General features: G+C 35.2%; 1 protein-coding gene across 1 annotated transcript in view; it reads left to right on the forward strand.

Annotated features, from left to right (window-relative positions):
- SNTG2 (syntrophin gamma 2) overlaps positions 1 to 21,230 on the forward strand; it is a 190,396-nt gene that overhangs the window by 116,488 nt on the left and 52,678 nt on the right. The window contains exons 11-12 of the mRNA XM_039568610.1: positions 6,124 to 6,251; positions 16,720 to 16,849. Of these exons, the coding sequence (XP_039424544.1) occupies positions 6,124 to 6,251; positions 16,720 to 16,849 (258 nt within the window). The remainder of the gene's footprint in view (positions 1 to 6,123; positions 6,252 to 16,719; positions 16,850 to 21,230) is intronic.

The raw sequence follows: 21,230 nt of genomic DNA on the forward strand, positions 1-21,230 counted from the left end.
TTAAATCCTCTAAAGCAGAAAATGGATAAATTCCAAATTATCAGTAAAATGTTGTATTTTTTCCTAATGGATATCACACTTGATTCTTATTTCATAAAGTGGTACAATCATGGACTCATTTAGGTTAGAAAAGACCTCTAAGATCATCAAATCCAACCTGAGCTTAACTTAGAATGGCCAAGTCCAGCACCAAACCACATCTCTAAGTACCCTTGTCACGTATCTTTTAAATATCTCCAAGGATAGTGACTCAACCATTTCCCTGGGAAGCCTGTTCCAATGCTTGACAACCATTTCTGTGAAAAAATTTTCCCTAATGTCCAACCTAAATCTCTCCTGGTACAACTAAGACCATTTCTTCTTGTTCTATCACTTGTTATTTGAAGGAAGAGACCAACCCCTACCTGGATACAGCCTCTTTTCAGATAGTTGTAGAGAGCAATAAGGAGCCCCCAGAGCTGCCTTTTCTTCAGCCATTGGTGTTCTTGGCCACCTGGGCAGACACTGGCTCATGTTCAGCCACTGTCAACCAGCACACCCCGGTCCTTTTCCACCTTTCCAGTGACTCCACCCCTGGCTTGTAGCACTGCAGGGGGTCATCATGATCCACATGGAGGACCTGGCACTTGGCCTTGTTGAACCTCGTACAATGGAAAGAGTCTGTCCAGATCCCTCTGCAGATCCTTCTACCCTCCAGGAGATCAACACTCCCACCTTGCTTTGTGTCATCTGCAAACTGACTAAAGGTGCACTTGATCCCCTCCTCCAGACCACCGATAATGATGTTAAAGAGGACCGGCCCAAATACTGAGCGCTAGAGATTACAACATGTGACCAGCTGCCAGCTCCGTTCACCAGCACTCCCTGGGCCCAGCCATCAAGCCAGATTTTACCCAGTGATGTGTGCACCTGTCCAAGCCATGGGCTGCCAGATTTTCCAAAAGAATGCTGTGGGGGGCAGTAACAAAGGCTTTACTGAAGTCCGGGTAGATAACATGCACAGACTTCCCCTCATCTAGTAGGTCTTGTCATAGAAGATCAGGCTGGTCAAGCAGGACCTGCCTTTCCTAAACCCATGCTGGCTGTGCCTGATCAGCTGGTTGTCCTGCATATGCCTCATGATGGCACTCATGATGGTTTCTGGTCAAAGACCCATCCAGCCTGGCCTTGGATACTTACAAGGATGGGGCATCATTTGCCAAGTGAATTAACCCTGCTTCAGCCTTCCTGAAGCCCATGTTTAATGAAAAAGCTATACCAACCTAAAATAACACTGTCTGCTTTCAAGGTATGGCCCTAGCAGAAACTGGAAATTAAATTACTAGAGAGGGTTCAGAAAGACTTTCTTCTGATGACATGATATTTTTCTTGCATAAATTTAAAATCAATGACAGTTTAAAAGAAAGCAAGGTAAAATAACTGAGTTTCCCAAACTCTGCAAATTATATGTCACAAAAAGATGAAAAATTGACACTCCCAGACAGCTGGGATCTTTTCCCTTCCTTTCTGTGGTCTTAATGGAAACTTAATTATGGAGACACATCTGATTATGTCTCCCCATTAGTGGTAGACTTTCTGGACTTATTCTACTTCTTGGAAGACTTTTTAGTTGCACCATAGTGAGTTGTTTTATAGTTATTTAAGAAAGTGACAAAGCACTTGCCTGCAATGTCATTCATAGGTCAGTGATTGATCATGGGATACAGAGTCAGGCCCTCCTCCAGATCAGCAGTATACAGCTGTCCCAGGTAGGTAGTGATTATGTGTCATTACAACTTGATTCTTGTTCACTGTTCTGTCAAAACCAAGATTTTTGTGTTCAATCCATTTCTTAATGGACAGGTGTTCCAAGCAAATTGGCATTAATTGGCAGCACTGTTGGTGACCTCTGCAGAAAACCGAAGGTATAAAATGAATGAGAGCATAAAGCCACAGTTACAGAGATGATCTCTATTTTAGTGCTTTGGAGGAACGGTGTGGAGAGGTTTCAAGATGAGTAGCACCAGCTGTTTTGTAGAGAAATGGCTTGAAGGTCAGTCAGCTCAGTATACTGGGTCAGACCAAAGAACTATCTAGCCAAAAAACTCATTCCCAGCAGATGCCCTCAAGAGAGTGCAAAAGCAGAGGAAATATGTGTAATTGTTTATAGGGAATAATTCCTGCACCTCCTGTGACTTCTGACATAGGTGCTTCCTGAACCAGTTTGTTATGTAGACTAACACATTCATTCTCTGTTTTTATCCTACTGTCTTTTACTTCTAATCAATACCCCTGCTTCTTATGTGAAAATGGGAAGTGAACCACTGTTTCTTAACCCCTTTCTCTTTTATTTTTTTACATACCTCAGTCATACAATTCCCTCAGCAGTTTCTTTCCCAGACTAATGAATCTTTGTTAACCTAATTGTTCAAAGACAATTCTGCTCTTTTCAACATCTAAATTTCAAGATCTAAATTTTGAGTGGTAATCACCTGTTCATATCCCATTACAGTATGGGGAAAGTTAATACTGTCTTTCTTCATGTGCACTGCTATACATTTATTTACTATATTTTTAGCAGTTCTTTTATCTCTCAATCATTCAGTAGAATGAGCTTCTTCCACAGCTCTTTCTCTTGGTTTTCTTTTCATCATTTTTTACTGCTTGTTATTCATAGGAAACTTGGTCAGTCTGGTGTTCACCATCTTTTCCAAATCATAAATCAATATCCTGAACAACCTTTGTAACTGTGGGAGTCCACGGATAGTAGCCTTCTGCTCTGTTTTCCTTGCTACAGTTTAGATAGTTATTAATTTGATAATTTCATCATATTCCAAAGCAAATCAGTTAAGAACATTTTGTGAGGGATAAATGGTTTTCTGAAACCCAAATATGCCTTAACAATTGCTTCTCATCTATTAGCTAACAGTTTTGGACAACTCTAAAAGATTTGTGAGGCATGTCCTCTGTTCGCAAAAGTTGTACTCGGACTTGCTTCCTCCTCAGTTTCTTATTTTTATCCATGTGTTTTGAAGAGGATACATCAAGGAATCTCAGATTGAATTGTTAATAGATTATAGGTTCAATAGAACAACATGAACTTCTGGTCCTATGATAGTGTTTTGTTTCTATGCAATGGTGTTATGTATGTATGCCCTGTTTTGTCCTTAAGATGAAGAGGGGTAATTCCAACTTTGTGCTCTACCATAAACTGGTTAGTAGAATACAGCTTCATAAGAAATACATATTTGAAACTTAGACTAGTCTGACCCCTTCATATCCTTTTGCTGTTCTTGGCCATTAGTGTTCAGATCATGCAGGAGGGTTTCTGCAGCTATAAGTAGTTTGGAACTGTGGGAAAAAAATAAATTACTCCTTCTAGTGTATTTTTCAAATATCAAAGCTTTGAAATTGTGTGGGGAAGACCCATTTGCTTTAGGAGTTTATAGCAGTTTTAACAGTTTAGCATTCTGACATGAATATTTCTATGCTTCAATTTCATAGCTTTGGGGTTAATAGATTTTTGACCAACTGGTGTTGGCCATTTTTTCCCCTTCAATTCATTAACCTAATGAATGGCTGTGATGTACATTTTCTAAAATTCTAACTTTTACTTACATTGAGATACTTTTTCTTTACACTTATACCCTACTGAAGCATTTAATTGAAGTGTAAGGGACTCAAATGGAAACGTTAAATTGCCTAAGTGATTAACTCATTAATTTTTTTTGCTGCCAAATGCTCTTAAGTTACCTAGAATATTACAGAATATTGTTCAACAACCTGATAAAAGAAGTACAACTAATAGTTCACAAGTAAAAGAGATTTTTGTGTTTAAATTGTCTAGATGTTTTCTGCATCTTTAGAGTTTAGAGGGTTGGAACAATAGATGATGTTGCATGAATTCTTATGTTCCTTAATTTTCTCATTCTTTGTTTTACTGATTTTAGTTATTTTCAGTGATCATAATCAAGTATCTATGTTTGACTGCAATAAGCTACCTTCTGTTTTATTCCTAGGCATTTCAGTTTCCAGACAGACAATGTTAGATTATGTTGATCCTTTCCAACTTCAGATTGCATGGGGTTCTGTCAATTATTTTAGTTTGTGCAGAATTCTCTACTATGTGTCAGATTCTTCACTGTGATACTAATAAATTTATTCTAGATTTTGAAGACACCTTAGCCTTTTGTGTCTAATTTTTTAAAAAAAAATTACTCTGTGGACTTGATTATGAAATATTCGTACTGCAAAAACACCAGGTGATCTCAATCAAATAAAAGCTGTATGGTTCTAGGGATAGCAAATCCCTGTTCCCAAAAAGATTGCTGTCTGAAAGTTTCCATAGTGTTACCAACTCCAGAAGTTTCATTACAAATTTTTCATTTACTAGGAAAGTGTACTTCAGTCACTGTCTCAGTCATACAGTCAGAATGTGAAACTCGCCATTTTGATTTATTTAAAGTAAATAGAAACATCAGCCCTTGCTGACGGCAAGAAGGAGCTTTAGGAGGAAAAAACAATCCTAACTTCTTATGAGCAAGAAAAACAAATAGACAATTCCCAGAATGCTTTTTATTTTGAGTAAATTTTATGGTTTTTGAACACTGGGGCATAACAGACTTGAAGTTGGGTCATTCTGTGGTTTCTTTGCTTTTGTAAATGCTACTCAGTGCATATTTACAGGTCATATAAAAATAACCAGCTATCAACTCTGTTCTCTACTGGAAAATTCTCTGCACAATGTGGGACAAAAAATTTTTGTTCAGAGACAGCACAATCACCTAACTTTGACCTAAATATATATGTCTGTGAATCTTTCTCGGCTGCCTTTGTGTAATTTTTATTTCTATCTTTACAAAAGAGTGAAATGCTCAACTGTCATGGAAATTCAGAGCTATAAATGCCAATAAAAATATTTCAATATATCATTTTCTTGCATTTTCTAAGAAACTCCTAGGTTGTTCTATTCAATGTTTAATAAGCATTTTTAAGCTCACAATGATTTCCAACATTTTCTAGTCCGTTTCCATAATCTAATTGATTTTTGCCTATAAACACTATTTTGAAATCATTTGCAAACAAGTCCAGTTACCATCATTTTTGGGCACACTTCTGTACTTTCAGTCATTGATGCAATTATGTAATCTCTGGATATTACTACACAGGCTAAAAAACTACATATTCTGCAAGTGTATATCAACTAAGAAGTATGTGTCTCTGCAGTTTTCTGAATATTTTAGTGGTAGTGGTCCTGTGCCAAATTTTAAAATTTCGTAAGTATTTTCTTTTAATCATATTTCATTCTTGGTGCTGTTGTGCACTATTTAGTTGCAGTATATGAGATGCTACACAAAATGGCAGGCTGAACAGTCTGTATATAAGCTCTAGGTTAGGTTTGAGCAGACCCTGTTACCAATAGCTATATATCCAGTCTAATTCCTCTAACTTAATTTGCATTTACATACATTTGATTTAAGGGTATTTTCTTTTGTTATGTGAAATCAGTAGATTGTAAAATATTTATATTTTCACTAGACATCCTTTACTGCTTACATAGTTTCAACAATCTTGCCCTTCTAGTAGAGGCATTTGAAGAAAGACTTCAAAGATAAGATTTCAGAATTCATCCATCTGTAGTATGATAACACCAGAATCAGAATTTTAAATACACTGTTGAATGATATAATAGATAAAAGTCACAATGCACAAATAAATTTTCTAGAGTGGTATTTAATTAGGATATTATTTATGTCCTTTTCTCTGATGATTGAAGCATGTAGAAGATTTGTACAGAACAAATCAATTTAAACTACAACTGTATATTATATTGCACTTAGAAAAAATTTGTGGCATTTATGACTAAAAACTGTTTCCTTTCTAATATCAGTTATCAATATTTAGAAAAATTTAGATACATTTAATGTTAAAGTAATACTGAAATTGCATATAAAGTAATACCAAAAATTTCAAGGTAGGTAGCATATGAGTTTTCATTTCTCTAACAAATCCTGAGTTTCTTGAATACTTTTATTGTGATGATTATTCACTTCTGAGATGAATAGAGCCATAGATGCATATTCATGGATTTTGCACTATACTGTTTTATAAAATCTCCTAATGTTTTTCATTTATTCTGCACAGGCTCCATCATCACCTTCTTCACCCATAGCTAATGAACCAAAATATGAGAAGCGCTGGCTAGACACTTTATCAGTTCCTCTGTCGATGGCTCGAATCTCGAGGTACAAAACTGGAACAGATAAATTAAGGTTTGTGATCTAAGAGGGGAGGCACTGGGTTAGTTAGCTGTACATAGTGTTTTGCTGTGGATTGTTGGCTTTATAAGAATTGGGTGGAGATATGAAATTCTTATTAAAAACTATGCAGTTCATCTTTTCCTAAGATTAAGGGCAGGCATGGTGATTACCAAAGTTAAGATAAAGCTCTTACAAATATGTTTCTATAATCTGTTGTGTCTTGGAAATTCAGTTAGCATCAGCAGCTAGTACAAAGGTTGATCCTGGCGTTACTTGAATTAATTTTGAAGCTACTACATTTCCTTCTGTATCACTAATAGGATAGTCCTATATTCCCCAATTCTAATATTGTCAATTAACTCTCCTTTTTTATTATAAATGATAACACAGTGCACAATCATCATGCCTGTGCTATCATGTCATATAGATATATTTGTATCACTGTCATACAGAAACTCATACTGATGAGATTTTGGCAAAGTACATGGTACAAAATATTGTATTTTTGATCATATAATGTTTTTGCATCTCAGAGACATAACTATTGATTCATGAAGTAACTGTGGAATAGGATGTCAGAGGCTATTTTACTGGGCTTCAGGAAAGATGAAAGCAAAAGTGAAGTTTAATAAACATTCAATAAATAATATGCTTGAGAAAAGTTTAACACATCCCAGCATACAAAAGCTTTTTCTGCAAACCATTCTGTGGTACAGCTGACTCAAATCTATCAGTAATTGTAGGCCAAGCAGTCCACAGTTCTCCATATATATCAGAACAGGAGTTCATTCACTGGCGTTATTTTCCATGGTCTTTATCAGTTGCCCTATGTTTATTTGCCTTTAGTACATATTAATGAGATAATTGGAATCTCTAGTGAAGCATCAAGGCACAGGTCACCTGCTAGCAGGAGGCACCAGTAATTCATGCGAATACCTTTCTTGATCTGTACCAGATTTTTTACCTGTTTCCTAAAAATGACCTGAAAAGCATTATTTTTCTAGTAGGATAGATATGCTGCTTTAACTTATAGCAATTCATCTTCTAAGGCAGTTGGCAGCAGCCTTCCTGGACTTTTGCATCACAGGTGAATAATAATAAATTGTCAAGAAAAGTTCTTCCACAGACTTTGTTTGAACTCCTCTTTTACATAGTGTCTCATCACTTCCTTCACTGCTTTCTTTCTCCCTACTTCAACTGACAAGTTTATGCTGTCCAGCCTTGTCCAATCTATCACAGACCTCCAACCATTCAAGACTTAGAAGTTCTGTGAATTAAGTAAACAAGTCTCAGTGTTCACGTTTAGGTGTCAACTTATCATCAGTGTTCTAGAATCCAAGGGATAAATGGAAGAGGACAGAACATTTAAAAACTCTGATTTCAGTTGTCACTCTGATAGTTTGAAGCACTTTCTCTCCTGTGCTGTGCACTTTACACATTAGATGGGGAAATCCCAAGGGATTCCAGTTCCCACAACAGTAGCTTGTGTATTTTGAGAATTCTGTGAAGTAAAACATCTTCAGACCCTTCACTGGGTCTGGCTAAGATGGAACTAATTTTTTTTATAGTACTCCATGTGGTGCTGTTTTTGGCTTGTGACTAAAGCAATGTTAATAGCACACCAGTATTTTGGTTGTTGCTGAGCAGGGCTCACATACCCTCAAGGCTTTTTCTTATTCTGTTTTTTATTCTGTTTTTTTATTCTGTTTCTTTTTCTTATTCTCTTTTTCTTATTCTGCTCCTACACAGTGAATAGGCCCAGGGGTAGGCAAGAATTTGAGAGGAGGCACAAGCAGGGCCAGTGATTCAGACTGACCAAAGAGATATTCCATGCTGTGTAACATCTTTGCTCAGCAATAAAAACCAAGCAGAGAGGGCTTGGGGGGAGCTAGTCATCTCTCAGAGACTGACAGGACATCATTTTGCTTGTGAGAGATAGTGAGTGTTTGCCTTTGCATCATTTGTTTTGTTGTAATTTAGTTAGTTGGGTTTTTTCCCTCTTCCATTTGCTTATTAAACTACTTTTATTTCTGTTTGTGAGGTTTTTTGCTCTTCTTATTCTCTCTGCTGTGCCTCTGGAGAGGGCTGGGGCAGCAAATGGCAGTGTGGATGCTTGGCTGCTGGCCCAAGATCAACCCATCACACATATATTTTCCTTGTAAGATTTGAGGAACTTAGTGGTTTCAGTTTTAGTCTTGGAGAGACATATTCTCTTGTGATGTATCTCGCTCCCATATATATTTAGTATATATATCACTCCTTAATTACTAGTGGGTTTCTTTATCACTGTTGTATACACTTGGAAGGAAGATGATATAATTCCATACAGCATTCTGCCATCCCATGATACTTTACTTCTAAAGTAAGTGCCCCTTGCTTGTTTTGGTGAACCAACAAAAACAGCTATATGAACATGAAAGGAATACTGCCTTGAGGTTAACTGTGGATGAGATGTTTCCCATATTCTTACTAAAGGTGTTTGTTTTTGCCTGAGGGACACCAGACTGCTCTTACCATGTACTCTGAAATGCATGTACATATTTTTACTCTTATCCCACTTATATCCTTTTTTACATTTCCCCATGTTCATACATGCATAACATCCAACACTTGTCTTCAGTAATTGCTCTCTAAAATCAAATTATCTGCTTTGCTTGAAATAAAACTGTACTATGTACAGTATCTGTAAATCCAACTTCTCTAGATAAAAATCACACTTTCAACCGTATCTTCACATCTTTGTTCCCTTTTACATTGCAGCCATCAGTCTAAAGCCATTAGAGTGAGTCCAAATTCATTCCCCTGAATGGATCACAGATCTTTCTGACCAATTTCCTAATTTTGCCATACCCTGAATATTTACTTGGAGTCTATTCGCATACATGGGTTGACAGCATGCCTGTTTTTCCCATACTGCATGAGTCCACGAGTCTGTCATACTTGTAACTTTTTGTCTCCCTCATGTTCTTTTTCATAACTGTGGTTTTTTGCAATGCTTCATTATGTTTAATCCACTCAATTACTGCAGTTGGTCTTGCAAAGGTGCTCTGGCATCAGAATAGCCAGATTACTTTTTAAGTCAGTGTTGTTGAATTATTGGAACTATCATCTGTAATTTCACATACACAGCTGTGTGCCTTCTCCTCAGATAGACGAGCTGTATGAAACATCTTTTTCCCTTCTTCCTACTTGAATTAAATTCAAAGAGATCTGTACAATTCTTTGTCTCAAAAAATTACCTATACTCCATAGGCTTTTGACATAACTTTTTAACTATGCGAAACATTATGGCTTTTGAAGGGTTATTAAAGATTGTCTATCCACTCAGAGGAAAAGCACACTCTCCTTTCATCAATCCTTCTTTTTCCTGATATAAAAACGTCTTTTTCAGCTGTGGAATTCTTGCAGTTGGCTACAGCAGAACTTCCCATACTTTTGTTAGCATACTCTGATTTTTAAAAATATATAGTATTGTTTAGCCTGTGTATAGTACCTGTAAGTCCAACTACTCTTGCTGTTCTGATATGGTAAACTGTTATCTGCCAGTGTGGATAGTTCCTCTGACCTCATTCACTTTAGTTCTCCCTGATGTTCAAGATTGTTTCATATTTTTAGCATTCTTTTTCTGGTAGTGTAAGTAACATTCATACAACCTTAGATAAAGGAAAAACTTGTCTGTCCTAAGGTTGGGCAGAGTCAGGTATTTTACTGAAGGCCCTATTTTTTTTGCCTTTCTTATAAAAAAAGACAAAATATTGCAACGTATAACATGTCAGCATCTTGCTCAATATTAGTTTTTTAATTAGAAATACCTTACATACCTAGAGTTGTCTGTTAGACTGTAGTATACGTCTTGTGTGCCTTAGATCAAATCTAGTCTAGTCTAATCAGATTAGGCTGTATTATTTCCTTTGTGCTTAAACTGTGTAATTTAAATTCTTCCATACTTCAGCTGAGTTTTCTGGTAACTTTGCCAAAAAAAAGGCATACTTTCAGCATACTCTTGTGTCATGAGATGGCCAAAATCACATGTATCTGTTTGATTCTTATTCTTTTTTCATTTGAAGAGAAAGGAGTTGACTTTGCCTTTTCATTTGAAATCATCATGACTTTTTATTGTATTTTTCCCAGGAAGTCTTTAGACTGTGACTTAATGACATAAGAATATTTTTTTCATATATTTTAAATTCTATTAACACCATATGTATTAACAGAAACAAGAGAGAATGAGATAGATATTTTTCTTCCTTATGAAGGAATGACTGAAAATACTGCACAATGGGAGTGTGAAATATGTTTATTAATACCACAAAACAAAAGCAAAAAAATTTCCTCAGAATATTTTAAAGGAAAGATAAGAAACATAGTAGATGTCATTCCTCCTCTCAATGAAAGAGTAAACATTGTATTAACTACTGAAATCACCTTGAATGAGTGTATTTCACATTGTTGATATGATTGGAGTCTATCTGAATATATTTATATATGCAACATGCTAATTGGCCTTTTTGATTACTTAGAAATTTCATAACTTTTTTATTTGATTGCCTTTATAATATAGCACTACTGCTTCTGTTATTCTACCCTTCTCGTCAATCCATCAAGGTAATTTTTCTCTGTAAGAAGTAAGGTAGTATAAATGTAGTGAGAATGTGTGAATACTGTGAATATTCTTAATTGCTAGTTGGCAACGGACACCTTTTTTGACTGTTGAGGACAGAATTGGTCAATAAATGAGATGTAAGTTAAACAGAGAAATAATGAGATCAGTATGTTTTTCTCACCCTAAGGAATTTGTGGTTCATATTATGGTTTGGGTTGGGTTTGGGTTTTTTTTTTTTTTTTTGATAGAAAATTAAAGATAGGTAGTCTTTTAGAAGGTGGAGAACATAGTTCATTTGCTGTAGTCTTTCATCTTTGTTACAGAATTGTTATTTGTAAAAATGCACATAACTATTTTTAGTCCTTACAGGAGATACTGGTAGTACTGTATAATAATTTTTATACAGTGTATGGACTGGAGCTTGGAGTGAAGATACAAGAGCTATAACATCTTGAACATTATGAGTTTAGAGACTGAAGAAAAAATGCTTATTTAGAATATGCAAGATTGAAGTGGTGAGTGGAATGGGAGTAGTTCAGGCCCAGTAGCTATGAGCCCATGCATCTATGATCCCAATTACAAAACAACTTAATTAGATTTAGGTGTTATTTTCTATTTCTTGGCATTCTGACCATTGCAATTACTACAGAGTATCATGTATTTTTAAATTTTTTTAATGCTTTCACTGGTTTCTCAACAGATACTTTCTGAAGAATTGTATTTTCCATTTAACATTTCAGCAAGTTAACAAAATGCCTTTAATTAGATAAATCAATTGAAAACTAAGAAATTAAATAAACTGTTTTGAAAAAGATCTAGGAATTAAGCATAATCTTGCTGAGTCACTATTACTGCAACCCTAGGGTATTTTACCATGTCCCACAGCCGTAGGGAGGAGGAGAGAAGATCCAGCAGGCAGGAATTGTGCAGCAAGATTGATTTTTTAAATTATTTTACAAACTCTTTCATAGACTTTTTTCTTCATAGTCTAATTGGACAAAGGATCAGCCACCCCTTGGGGTGATTGGCTAAAATCCTAAAACATCCATTGACAAAATATTTTTCTACTGTACTATAAACAAGGCTTTTCAAGGCTGCAGGGGTTTGGTTGTTTACATAACTCTGCCACCTCTTCTGTGAGAGAGAAAGTATCTCACGGGCTTAGAAAATAGCAAGAAAATCCTTGCTAGCAGCATTTTTGTATCCACAAGTTACAAAACCTGATTGAGCACTTCCTCACAGTTTTCTGACATATCTGTTAGAAAATATCTGTAGAAGCATAAACGTCCGTGTTACCTCAGTTATCTTATTTGGTTGCTGTAAGTGTAATGAAAATAAACCAGTTACAATACTGAAAGCAAAATGTTTCTCCAAAAAACACAAACATAAAATGAAATCCAAGTTTATGTTTAATGCTTTGATATCTTCTGAGCTACATCGTTTCTGTTAATAGTCCAGTTATATGTGGACATTTAAACATTCTGTAAGATACAAGGTTCTATGACATTTACAATACAAAATCCCATTACTTTCACCATGACATTTCAAAGAGATTAAGTAATTCAGATGATTATTTTTGGAGAATTTCCACTCAGATCTACCCATAGTCCATAAAATTTCAGTTTATGTAGAAATTCTAGCAAGAGGGCCATATAGTACTATAAACAAGTCACAAGAAAATGTTGTAACAAAAACAATACAAACTAACTCAAACATCAAAAAGTCATACAAACAGGAAGCAATACTGGTTCAGAACCTGGGAGGATGCAAAGCTGATCAAATCAGTCTGTCTGTATCAGCATGGTAGTAAACTTAAGATAAAAGATGTGCTATCAAACATAGATCTAGATTTTTATAGAAATATCTATATGATAAAATAGCTATATAAGTCTAAGAGAGATGGTTTCACATGCCACAGATACTAAAAAAATAAAAAAAAAAATGTTCTGCTGAAATTCATAGACTCTAGTAAAGTAAAAATTTGGCTTTTCCCATTTCAGCCGGCACTGAAAATACTTTTTATCTTAGAAAAGTCTTTGGATTTAACAGCTCTATTGTAGCAAACTGCCTGAATGGAAAAATTTCCTTACGAATATTAATTAATAGTGTTTGTTTAAAAGTGTCAATGTCAAGAAGAGAACTTAAAGTCTACAATGCTCATCTGTTATTCTGACTGCCATTCTCACAAAGATAGTGTTTTTTTTATTAAAAGGAATTAATGTTGTAAACAAACTCCAGAAGAGACTAGGAATGCAGGTCTAATCATTGTTCACCATGAAAGTGAGACAGAGACACTGAGTATGGAAAATGGTGCCTCATGCTCCTTAGCAGAAATGATTGAAGGAAACAAAGTTATAAATAGGGATACAAAACTGAAAATAAGAAATGTGAGGGCAGTGCAACACAAATTTCTAATATCTAGGAAAGGCAAATATTCATTTCTGGTTCTAGTTGCAGTAGTCAGTAGCATAAATGCAGTAATAAAAGAGGTAGGAGCTTCCCTCTCTGTGTTTTAAAATGGTCTTGGGGCCTCAGGAAAAAAAAACAAAACAACAAAACAAAAAAATCCAAACCAACAAACAAAATAAAAAGTCTACAGCAACTTTATAGCATCTTGAGACCTTTCAAACTTAGTACTTGGTGTTAAATGGAAAGCCCCTCCTTGTCAGCTAACAGGAATAGGTGCTTTGTTGTGTCTCTTTTTTCTTTTCTGTGTTTTGAGGAAATGGCAGAGAGAATGTAGTATTTATTTTGTCGTGAATTCCAATGCCATCCTGGTGCTTGCTTTGATTGTTTCACTCAAAACAAAACCCTCAGCATTTATTTTGTTAAGCTTTTATTTTTAGTTTGGATATTTGTTTTTACATGCAGTCCTTGTACACTATGCTTTTCAGAACACAGCATAGTACATAGAACAATATCAATATATTATGGGATCTTCAGAGAGAAACTATTATAACTGAAAGCAAGAAATAATCATAGTAAAGCTGATTAAGATTCAGGGCAAAACCACTGTGTTACTACCATAGATTTCATGACTGGCATCTTTAAACTTTGAAAAGCCCAGGCTGTTTCTTATCCTGTGTCATTTACACTGAACTACTTTCTGGTAAAACCGCCTTCCTGCCCAAGTCAGCACAGTGGGGACAGCAGTGCCCCAAAGGTCTCAGTCTCATGTGCCAGGTAATATGGCACATCACTGGCACATCAGAAGCGTTGGACCAGCTCCTGGGAAAAGATGTCCTGGTGTTAGTCTGCTGGAGCAAGGGAGCAGCTCTGCAGGAAGGGCTTGGTAATCTTGGCAGACACCCCACTGAGCAGGCGTCAGCTGCGCACATGTTCACTGATGAAGTCCCATACAAGGGGCTGCATCAGCAATAACATACTTAACACGTCAAGGGAAATGGTTATTCTCATCTATTCTCATCTATTCACATCTATTTGTATTCCTGAGGCCACATCTGAGGTAGCTCCCTCTGTGGCCAGTTTTATTCTTCCGGTAGAAAAGATTTGTATTTTAAGAAAGTTAGTGAGGAGCCTGGACTAGAGGACTTGCAGAATCCCCCACACCCTATTTGATTCTGTGCAAATATCCTGTTAATAAAGTGTTAGATCTCTAGATGAACACTGATTCTTATTAGCTGTTTTGTAATTGATCAACGTATTTTAATAAGATAAAAAACAATAAGAATTTTAAGTGTAATCCACACTATCACCAGCACCATGTTTCAAATGATAAAAATATTGGGTAATTTTTATAATAAAATTATTTTTTAATTTTGATTGCCTGTTTTGGTTGCATCAGTTGTTAACTGAGCAGTTCCATTCTGTGATCTTTCATCAGCCATTTGTGTAAAGTCATGCCATTGGGATAAGGCATTCACGTCTTTGTGTGTCTGCTGAAGCTGAGATAGTATCTAGGCACCCTGTGGTTCCATGGAGAGCATTGCTTGGGTCTCTTAAATGCTCTGGACTGTCCTCTTGCTGTGTAAGGATTCTAGCATCTTAGCTTTGATATTTGAGCTGGATATCTAAGCTGGGCATTGTGAATGGCTTCTCTTTGCAGCATTAAATTAAGTCTGTTTCCAGGCTCCACTGTGTATCAATGCATAAGGGCTGACAGATTCTCACTGGCTCACTAGGATGTTGAAAATATCATACCATAAGTCATTTCATTGCAGCACTGTTGGGATCTTTGTCAGAACCTTAGGTAAAAAGAACAATATGCTTGGAAGGTGATTATTAGACTCAGTTTACTTGAAGACAATAAAATAATTTTTTTTTAATCCTTTCTTTCTGAAGAGGTGAAAGAGATTTACTGAAATGAAACTGACACAGAATTGTGCCATTGCCATCAGGTTTTAGTAGTTACCATGATTATTCAATCATGAAAGAAAAACAGGCAATCATCTGATACATATTTAAGTATTTAGGCCAAGCATGTTAATTTTTGCAAATAGCAAGTGTAATGCTTTACAACTCCTTTAAAAGCAAAGCATCTCATATTTATCTATTCAGATAATTTGTCTTATTTATATTGTGTAGGATGGGTAGTTTATATTACCTTTTCTGGCAAATATACAGTGTTCAGTATTCATGTTCACCATCAAACTCCCTACAAATGACAAAGGTTAGGTTAATAACTTTTTCATTAAATCAGGAATGAATAACTGCCCATTAACCTCTATGTGCCGTTTTGAATGTTGTCATATATCATAAATTAAGCAGTAGAGGACTTCACCTTAGATCAGAGAACCCCAGGAAGACTCAGCAACTTCATAGAGCAGTATTCTTGATTCAGTAGTTGGCTTTCTTCTAGGTTAGTACCAGAAATGAAGCAATATAGTATATAAGTATAAATATCTAATTTACAGATGTAGAAGGTAGCGGTTATATTCTCCATGTTATGTACAAAAAACCCCATATGCACAATCATTAAGATAATTATAATTGTCTTTCACAATAGTATATAACTAAAATCTAATTCTCCTGGCAATCATAGGTATTTAAATAATCTGAGTAGCTTTTTGAAGTTTAGTTACTGGAACTATTGTGTGTCACTTTTTTTAAATTTAGACCAGTGTACTTCCATGCCACTACTTAATGAGCTTTTGTTGTTCTTATTGGAAAATATTAAGAGTTAAAAAAACATATCCCACCAGCATCCAGATGCAGGGGATTTCAGAGGTACATACACAGTGCCTAACTTACTGCAGATAGGAAAGGAAAGCATTGGCATTTGCAGAATAAAGTTGCTATAAACACGTAAAAGTTTCATTAAAAGTTAATAAAATGCAGTTGCGCACAAGCCTGTGCCAATGCTGTTTTGAGAAAACTATTTAAGGAAAACTTTTTAAAGAAGCTTCTAAGAACATTTTTCAAATTGCTATGTCATAAAAGAGCTTAAAATAAATATTGATTTGAAGGAAACATAGAAAAGTATAGGAATCCAAGAAATGAAAGCTAGGGAAGACAGTGCTTTGAATCTTCGTACATTCCTAGTAAATTAAGCCAAAATGCAATAAAGAAAATCAGCATTCTGGTTTTAAAAAAACCTGTGTTTTTTCTAAAAGACCTGGTGCACATTTCCTGAATACACTACCTTAAGTTCAATAATTATGAACATAATATGTATACCCAGGGGAAGTAAATGATCATCAGCACATGTGTATACTGGTACAGATAAAGTACTTACTGTATCTGTTGCCCTTGGTACTGCCCTATAATCCTTGGTTTTGTTGCCTTTCTATTGATTAGTAAATTAAACGCTCAAAAACTTGTAAAAAGGCATAAAAATCATTTGAACACTGATAAATATTGGGCAGTTTCAGAAAACTGACGTATCTTCCTTTACGGATATATTTCTTCTTACTGCAGATCTAATGCATTTGAAGTGCTGGCACTCGATGGAGTTAGTACTGGGATACTTCAGTTTTATACAGCCCAGGAGAGTGCTGACTGGCTGAGAGCAATGTCAACTAACATCAGTGATTTGACACTTCAAAATGTATGTTACTTTCTGCATATTTTCTTGTTTATGCTATTGTAAAAGTATTTCTAGTTTTCAAAGGGTAAAAAACAATTCACATTTAAGATACAATATATAAAATGCTTGTGTATGGGGAGGAAAAGGAGAAAGGAAAAAGCAGGGAGAGGTTGCCTAATCAAAAATATCAAGTTTTCAAGGCACGCAGTGTTAGCGTAGAAGAGAGAGCAGTAGAGAATCACATTACATTTATCATTTTAAAGACTTTTAGGATGAAATATTTATCCATACTGGTCATTTCACAGAGATTTAGATGTGACAAAATATTTCATTTCTACATTTTTGTAATTAAACTGTGCTTGAAATTAGCATTTGTTGATTTTGAAATAAGCATGTGAAAATTCTGTAGCTAGTGAAGTATGATTTACAGAGGCTTTCTGGGAGACAATGTTACATCTCTAAGTTGTCTAAGAGTTGATTTATTTAAGGTCACATTATTCCATCTCACGTCATTATTCCATAGTATAAAGATGCCTATGCTATTTTAAGTTATTCCTGTAAATTAATAAGTAACAATTGCCTTTGCAAGAAGAAGTATTAACTAATCCCTGGAGAAACAAAAAATTACTATTTGGATAGCACATTTATTATTCCAACAAAGAGCAGCTAAAAATATAATAGTTGATAAATAAATAATAAATTTAAATATAATAATTTATAATTACAGAATTAACCAAAAAGTTAAATAGGGAATCCAATAATGTACAATTTTGAAAATATATTTGTCTTTAAGAAATGGTAAAATTCACTGATGAAAATACAATAGCACAGCTGTCCCTGAAAGAATTGCCTGTGCAGGTTTTAATCTTTTTTTCTCTAGATGTGTTGAGTCTGTAACTTCTTTCATAAATTTTAATTTAGTAGCCTGACTTTAATTTATGCTTTGTACTCTAAATAAACTGTTTCTTAGGTCTCGAGATTATATTATGTAGAATTTGTATTAAATTTCAACATAAATCTTTGGTTAAAACAGAATTAAAATTTAATTTATTTTTCTAGTCTTCAAAAGTTACATGAATCACGTTTGATCATAATAGTTCATTTATTCCATTAATTCTTTTAAAATATTGAATTGCTTAACCAATCTCTTTGACAAAATGAAAGGTTTTTGCCTATGACTTATTCTTTATAAATACTCTGTATTTAGTGACTCACATCATGTACAGAGTATTATTATTTGATAATTCTAAGAAAGTGTATGGTAATATTTCTAGAGCAATTCCAGTTCATAGTTACTAAGCCTTTTTTTTCTTTATAGAGAAATTCACTGAATGAAAACCACTCCAAGGATATAAGTGAATAAGAATAAAAATAAATGCAGGCAGCTTTTATTAGTCATATGGTGCTAGTCTGTTTTTTTCTGAAGGACTGTGTGCAGTAACTATGTGTCCTGACATAGTCTCTTCACTGTGCTGCGACCTGTCAGCAGCAATATTTAATTATAAACTAAGTGCTTTCATTAGTCTTCTCCACTCTCTATTAACAGTGAATTCTGCCAACAAAGTAGTCCATCTGGTGTTCATATAACTGGCTGCTCCAAGGAGGGGTCTGAGAAACAACAGTCGTGATGAATATCCATGTTTCATGTCCATAGTGAGTTACAAAGTAAACTCTATGCAGCTCATATGAGAAGCATGTAAACTTCTTTGCTTGGACAGTAGCTTTACAGTTTTTGTCAGGTGTGCAGCCTGTGGAACAACTGGAAAGGTGTGTCCAGAGAATTATTGTAATTATTGATCATCAGAAGGGGAGATGCAGTAGTCAGTGAGAATCCCTTTTGTTGCAAACTGGTTTTAAAACAAGGATTGTGAGGCTGGAGTACAGCAGAAGGCTGGAGAGCTCACTGCCTCTGGGCAGCCAGAAAACAAACCACTGTCCACAGTGCTTAGGGCAGGGACTTTGAATTAGGCTTCTTGAAAGTCCATTTGGAATGCTTTTTATTACCTTAGTCCTATCATTTGAAAAAAATTATTCTTTTCTTATCATACCTCTGACACTGACATTAGGGAATGGATCTGTAATTCCTTCAGAGCTTCTTTCTGTTCCTGCACTTCTCCTCTTCTGTGGAGTGTCTCCCCATTCTCCAGGAGTGAAGATAATCACTACTGATTCAAAAATTGTTTCAGAGAATTCCTTATCTGGTTATGGGTTATTTTCATGAGTACTTGCTGACTCTAAGTTCAGTTGCTTCTCCAAATATTTAAACTATTGATTTCCTATTCTGTCCTGTGCCATCATGTCTGTATGGAAATTTCTTACTAGATACATGGTCACAATGGATTTTCTTGCTAATAACTTTTGGAATAATGTCAGCATCCTTACCTGAGCTATTACTAGGTTTTTAAGCAATACTTAGCATTATTCATGTTTTACTTTCACATGTTTTTACATTTTCTTTTGCTGGTACTTGTTTCATGACTTTAGCAACTTTTCTTGCACTTTAGTCATTCTTACTTAAACTGTGCCTATTTGTGCTACTCTTATATACATTCTTGTCCTACATATTTGCATAATATTTTGAATAATTTATTTTAGAATTTTAGTTCTTAAAGAGCTCCTAATAGGGATATTTTTTGTACAGTGCACGCAATCTTTCCTGTATCACTTTACCCAGATATACTTCATTTTTTTTATTTTACCCTAGTACAGTCATGTTCAGCAGCTCTTTGTCAGATCTCCTGCTGATGCTAGGAGACAGTCCTAATGTAGGTAGTGCAAAAATAGCTCTGCCATAATGTGACACTTCTGCTAATGTCAGACTACTCTTTTGAAGTACTGAAACATCTAACTTCTATACAAAGGCAAGCTCTCTGGAGATCAAGTGTATAGGAGGAGTCATCTTTCAACAGTGAAGATGTGAGAAGTTGTCACTGCATAGGAATGCTACCCCTGTATGATAGCATATTTACAGAGTGCTACTTGGTAGATGAGGAATAATGGTTCTGGTACCAGCCTGGAGTTAGTTCTTAAACGACAGAGGAGGCCAGGGAATGCTGCAACATGGAGAAAAATGTAAGGGTGTCTTTTCAGCCCTCATTGCTGATACATGCTTTGTGTGCTGAGCTCAGAAAATCTCCTAGTAACAGTCAGATTTACAAACAACATGCATTTACTTTTATTTCTGAGGACCCTTGCCCCAGATTATTCGTCTCTCTGTTCATATTCTGGTTTTCTGTTTTTTTCAAATACTTTTCTACCTGCATGGAACTACCCTATCATCTTCCTTTGTGATTAATCCCCATTTTAAATGTTCTCAAAGCTCTTTACGTTTACCTTTGGCAGAAATAAATATAGGTGAATGAGCACCTCACATTTATTTCTTCATACACCTCTTTTCTCACAGATGGAGGTGCAGTTGAAAAAACTGAGGGAAGAGGGATAACAGAAACTGGCAGTGAATTTTCCATGATGAAATAAGAAGCACAGGAAACAAGTTAATCTACATGTGCTTCTTACTGCTGCTGTTCTTAATTTCTTCAGATGAAGGGTTCTTTGCAGTCTGAAGTGACAATGCCATGATGGTGATAATTTTTTAGGAGAAAGGTCTTTGGGATAATTTATATTTCTCTCCCCATTTTTCACCATTCAGATTGACAACTATTAGATCTGTGTGGCTTTTCTCATGGATCTTAATTATTTTCTTTGAAATATAGCATTGAACATAAATTTAGTCATAATCAGTAGAAGCACCTAAAGGTAATTCTGTCAGTTCATTTACATTATAGAGATTTGTTTCTTATATTTATAACTTTCTCAAGATTTTGTGTTTTTTCCTAGTGTACTCTAAAGATGTTACTTTAAAAAAAAATATTCATAAATAAATGAGTAGGTCATAAGCAGGTAAGAGAACAAGTTATGATGCACTTGTTCCACTTTAAACATTATTTATGATTTTTATAAATCATTCCAGCAGTTTCATTGTTCATTCATCCAGTTCATGGTAGAAACCTAAAATTTTATATTAAAGTAAAATAAATTATTAGTACAGATGACATTTATGCCCATGACAGCTTTCTTAATTGCAAATGTCATAGTCTGTAAACCTTCTCTTTTATTTTTTCATGTAAACATTGCAGTCATGTGAAATTTCTGTTGTAATAGAGATTTTTGAAATATGAGCTTTGAACATACATAAAAAAAAGAAACGAAAGAAGATTGAGAAGGTCTTGCTTTCTTTACACCGCAGAATGTGGGGTACATGTAGATGGAAACAAAATCCTTGTATGTAGGAAGCAGTATACAAATTTGACTGCCTCAATGATTGTACAAACAGTTCTATTCCCAGGGTGAGAATGCATAATATTTCTTCACTGCTGCTTTTTGTTCTTTTAAGTGCAAAAAT

Source organism: Corvus cornix, chromosome 3, assembly GCF_000738735.6.
Source record: "Corvus cornix cornix isolate S_Up_H32 chromosome 3, ASM73873v5, whole genome shotgun sequence".
NCBI classification, from domain to species: domain Eukaryota; kingdom Metazoa; phylum Chordata; class Aves; order Passeriformes; family Corvidae; genus Corvus; species Corvus cornix.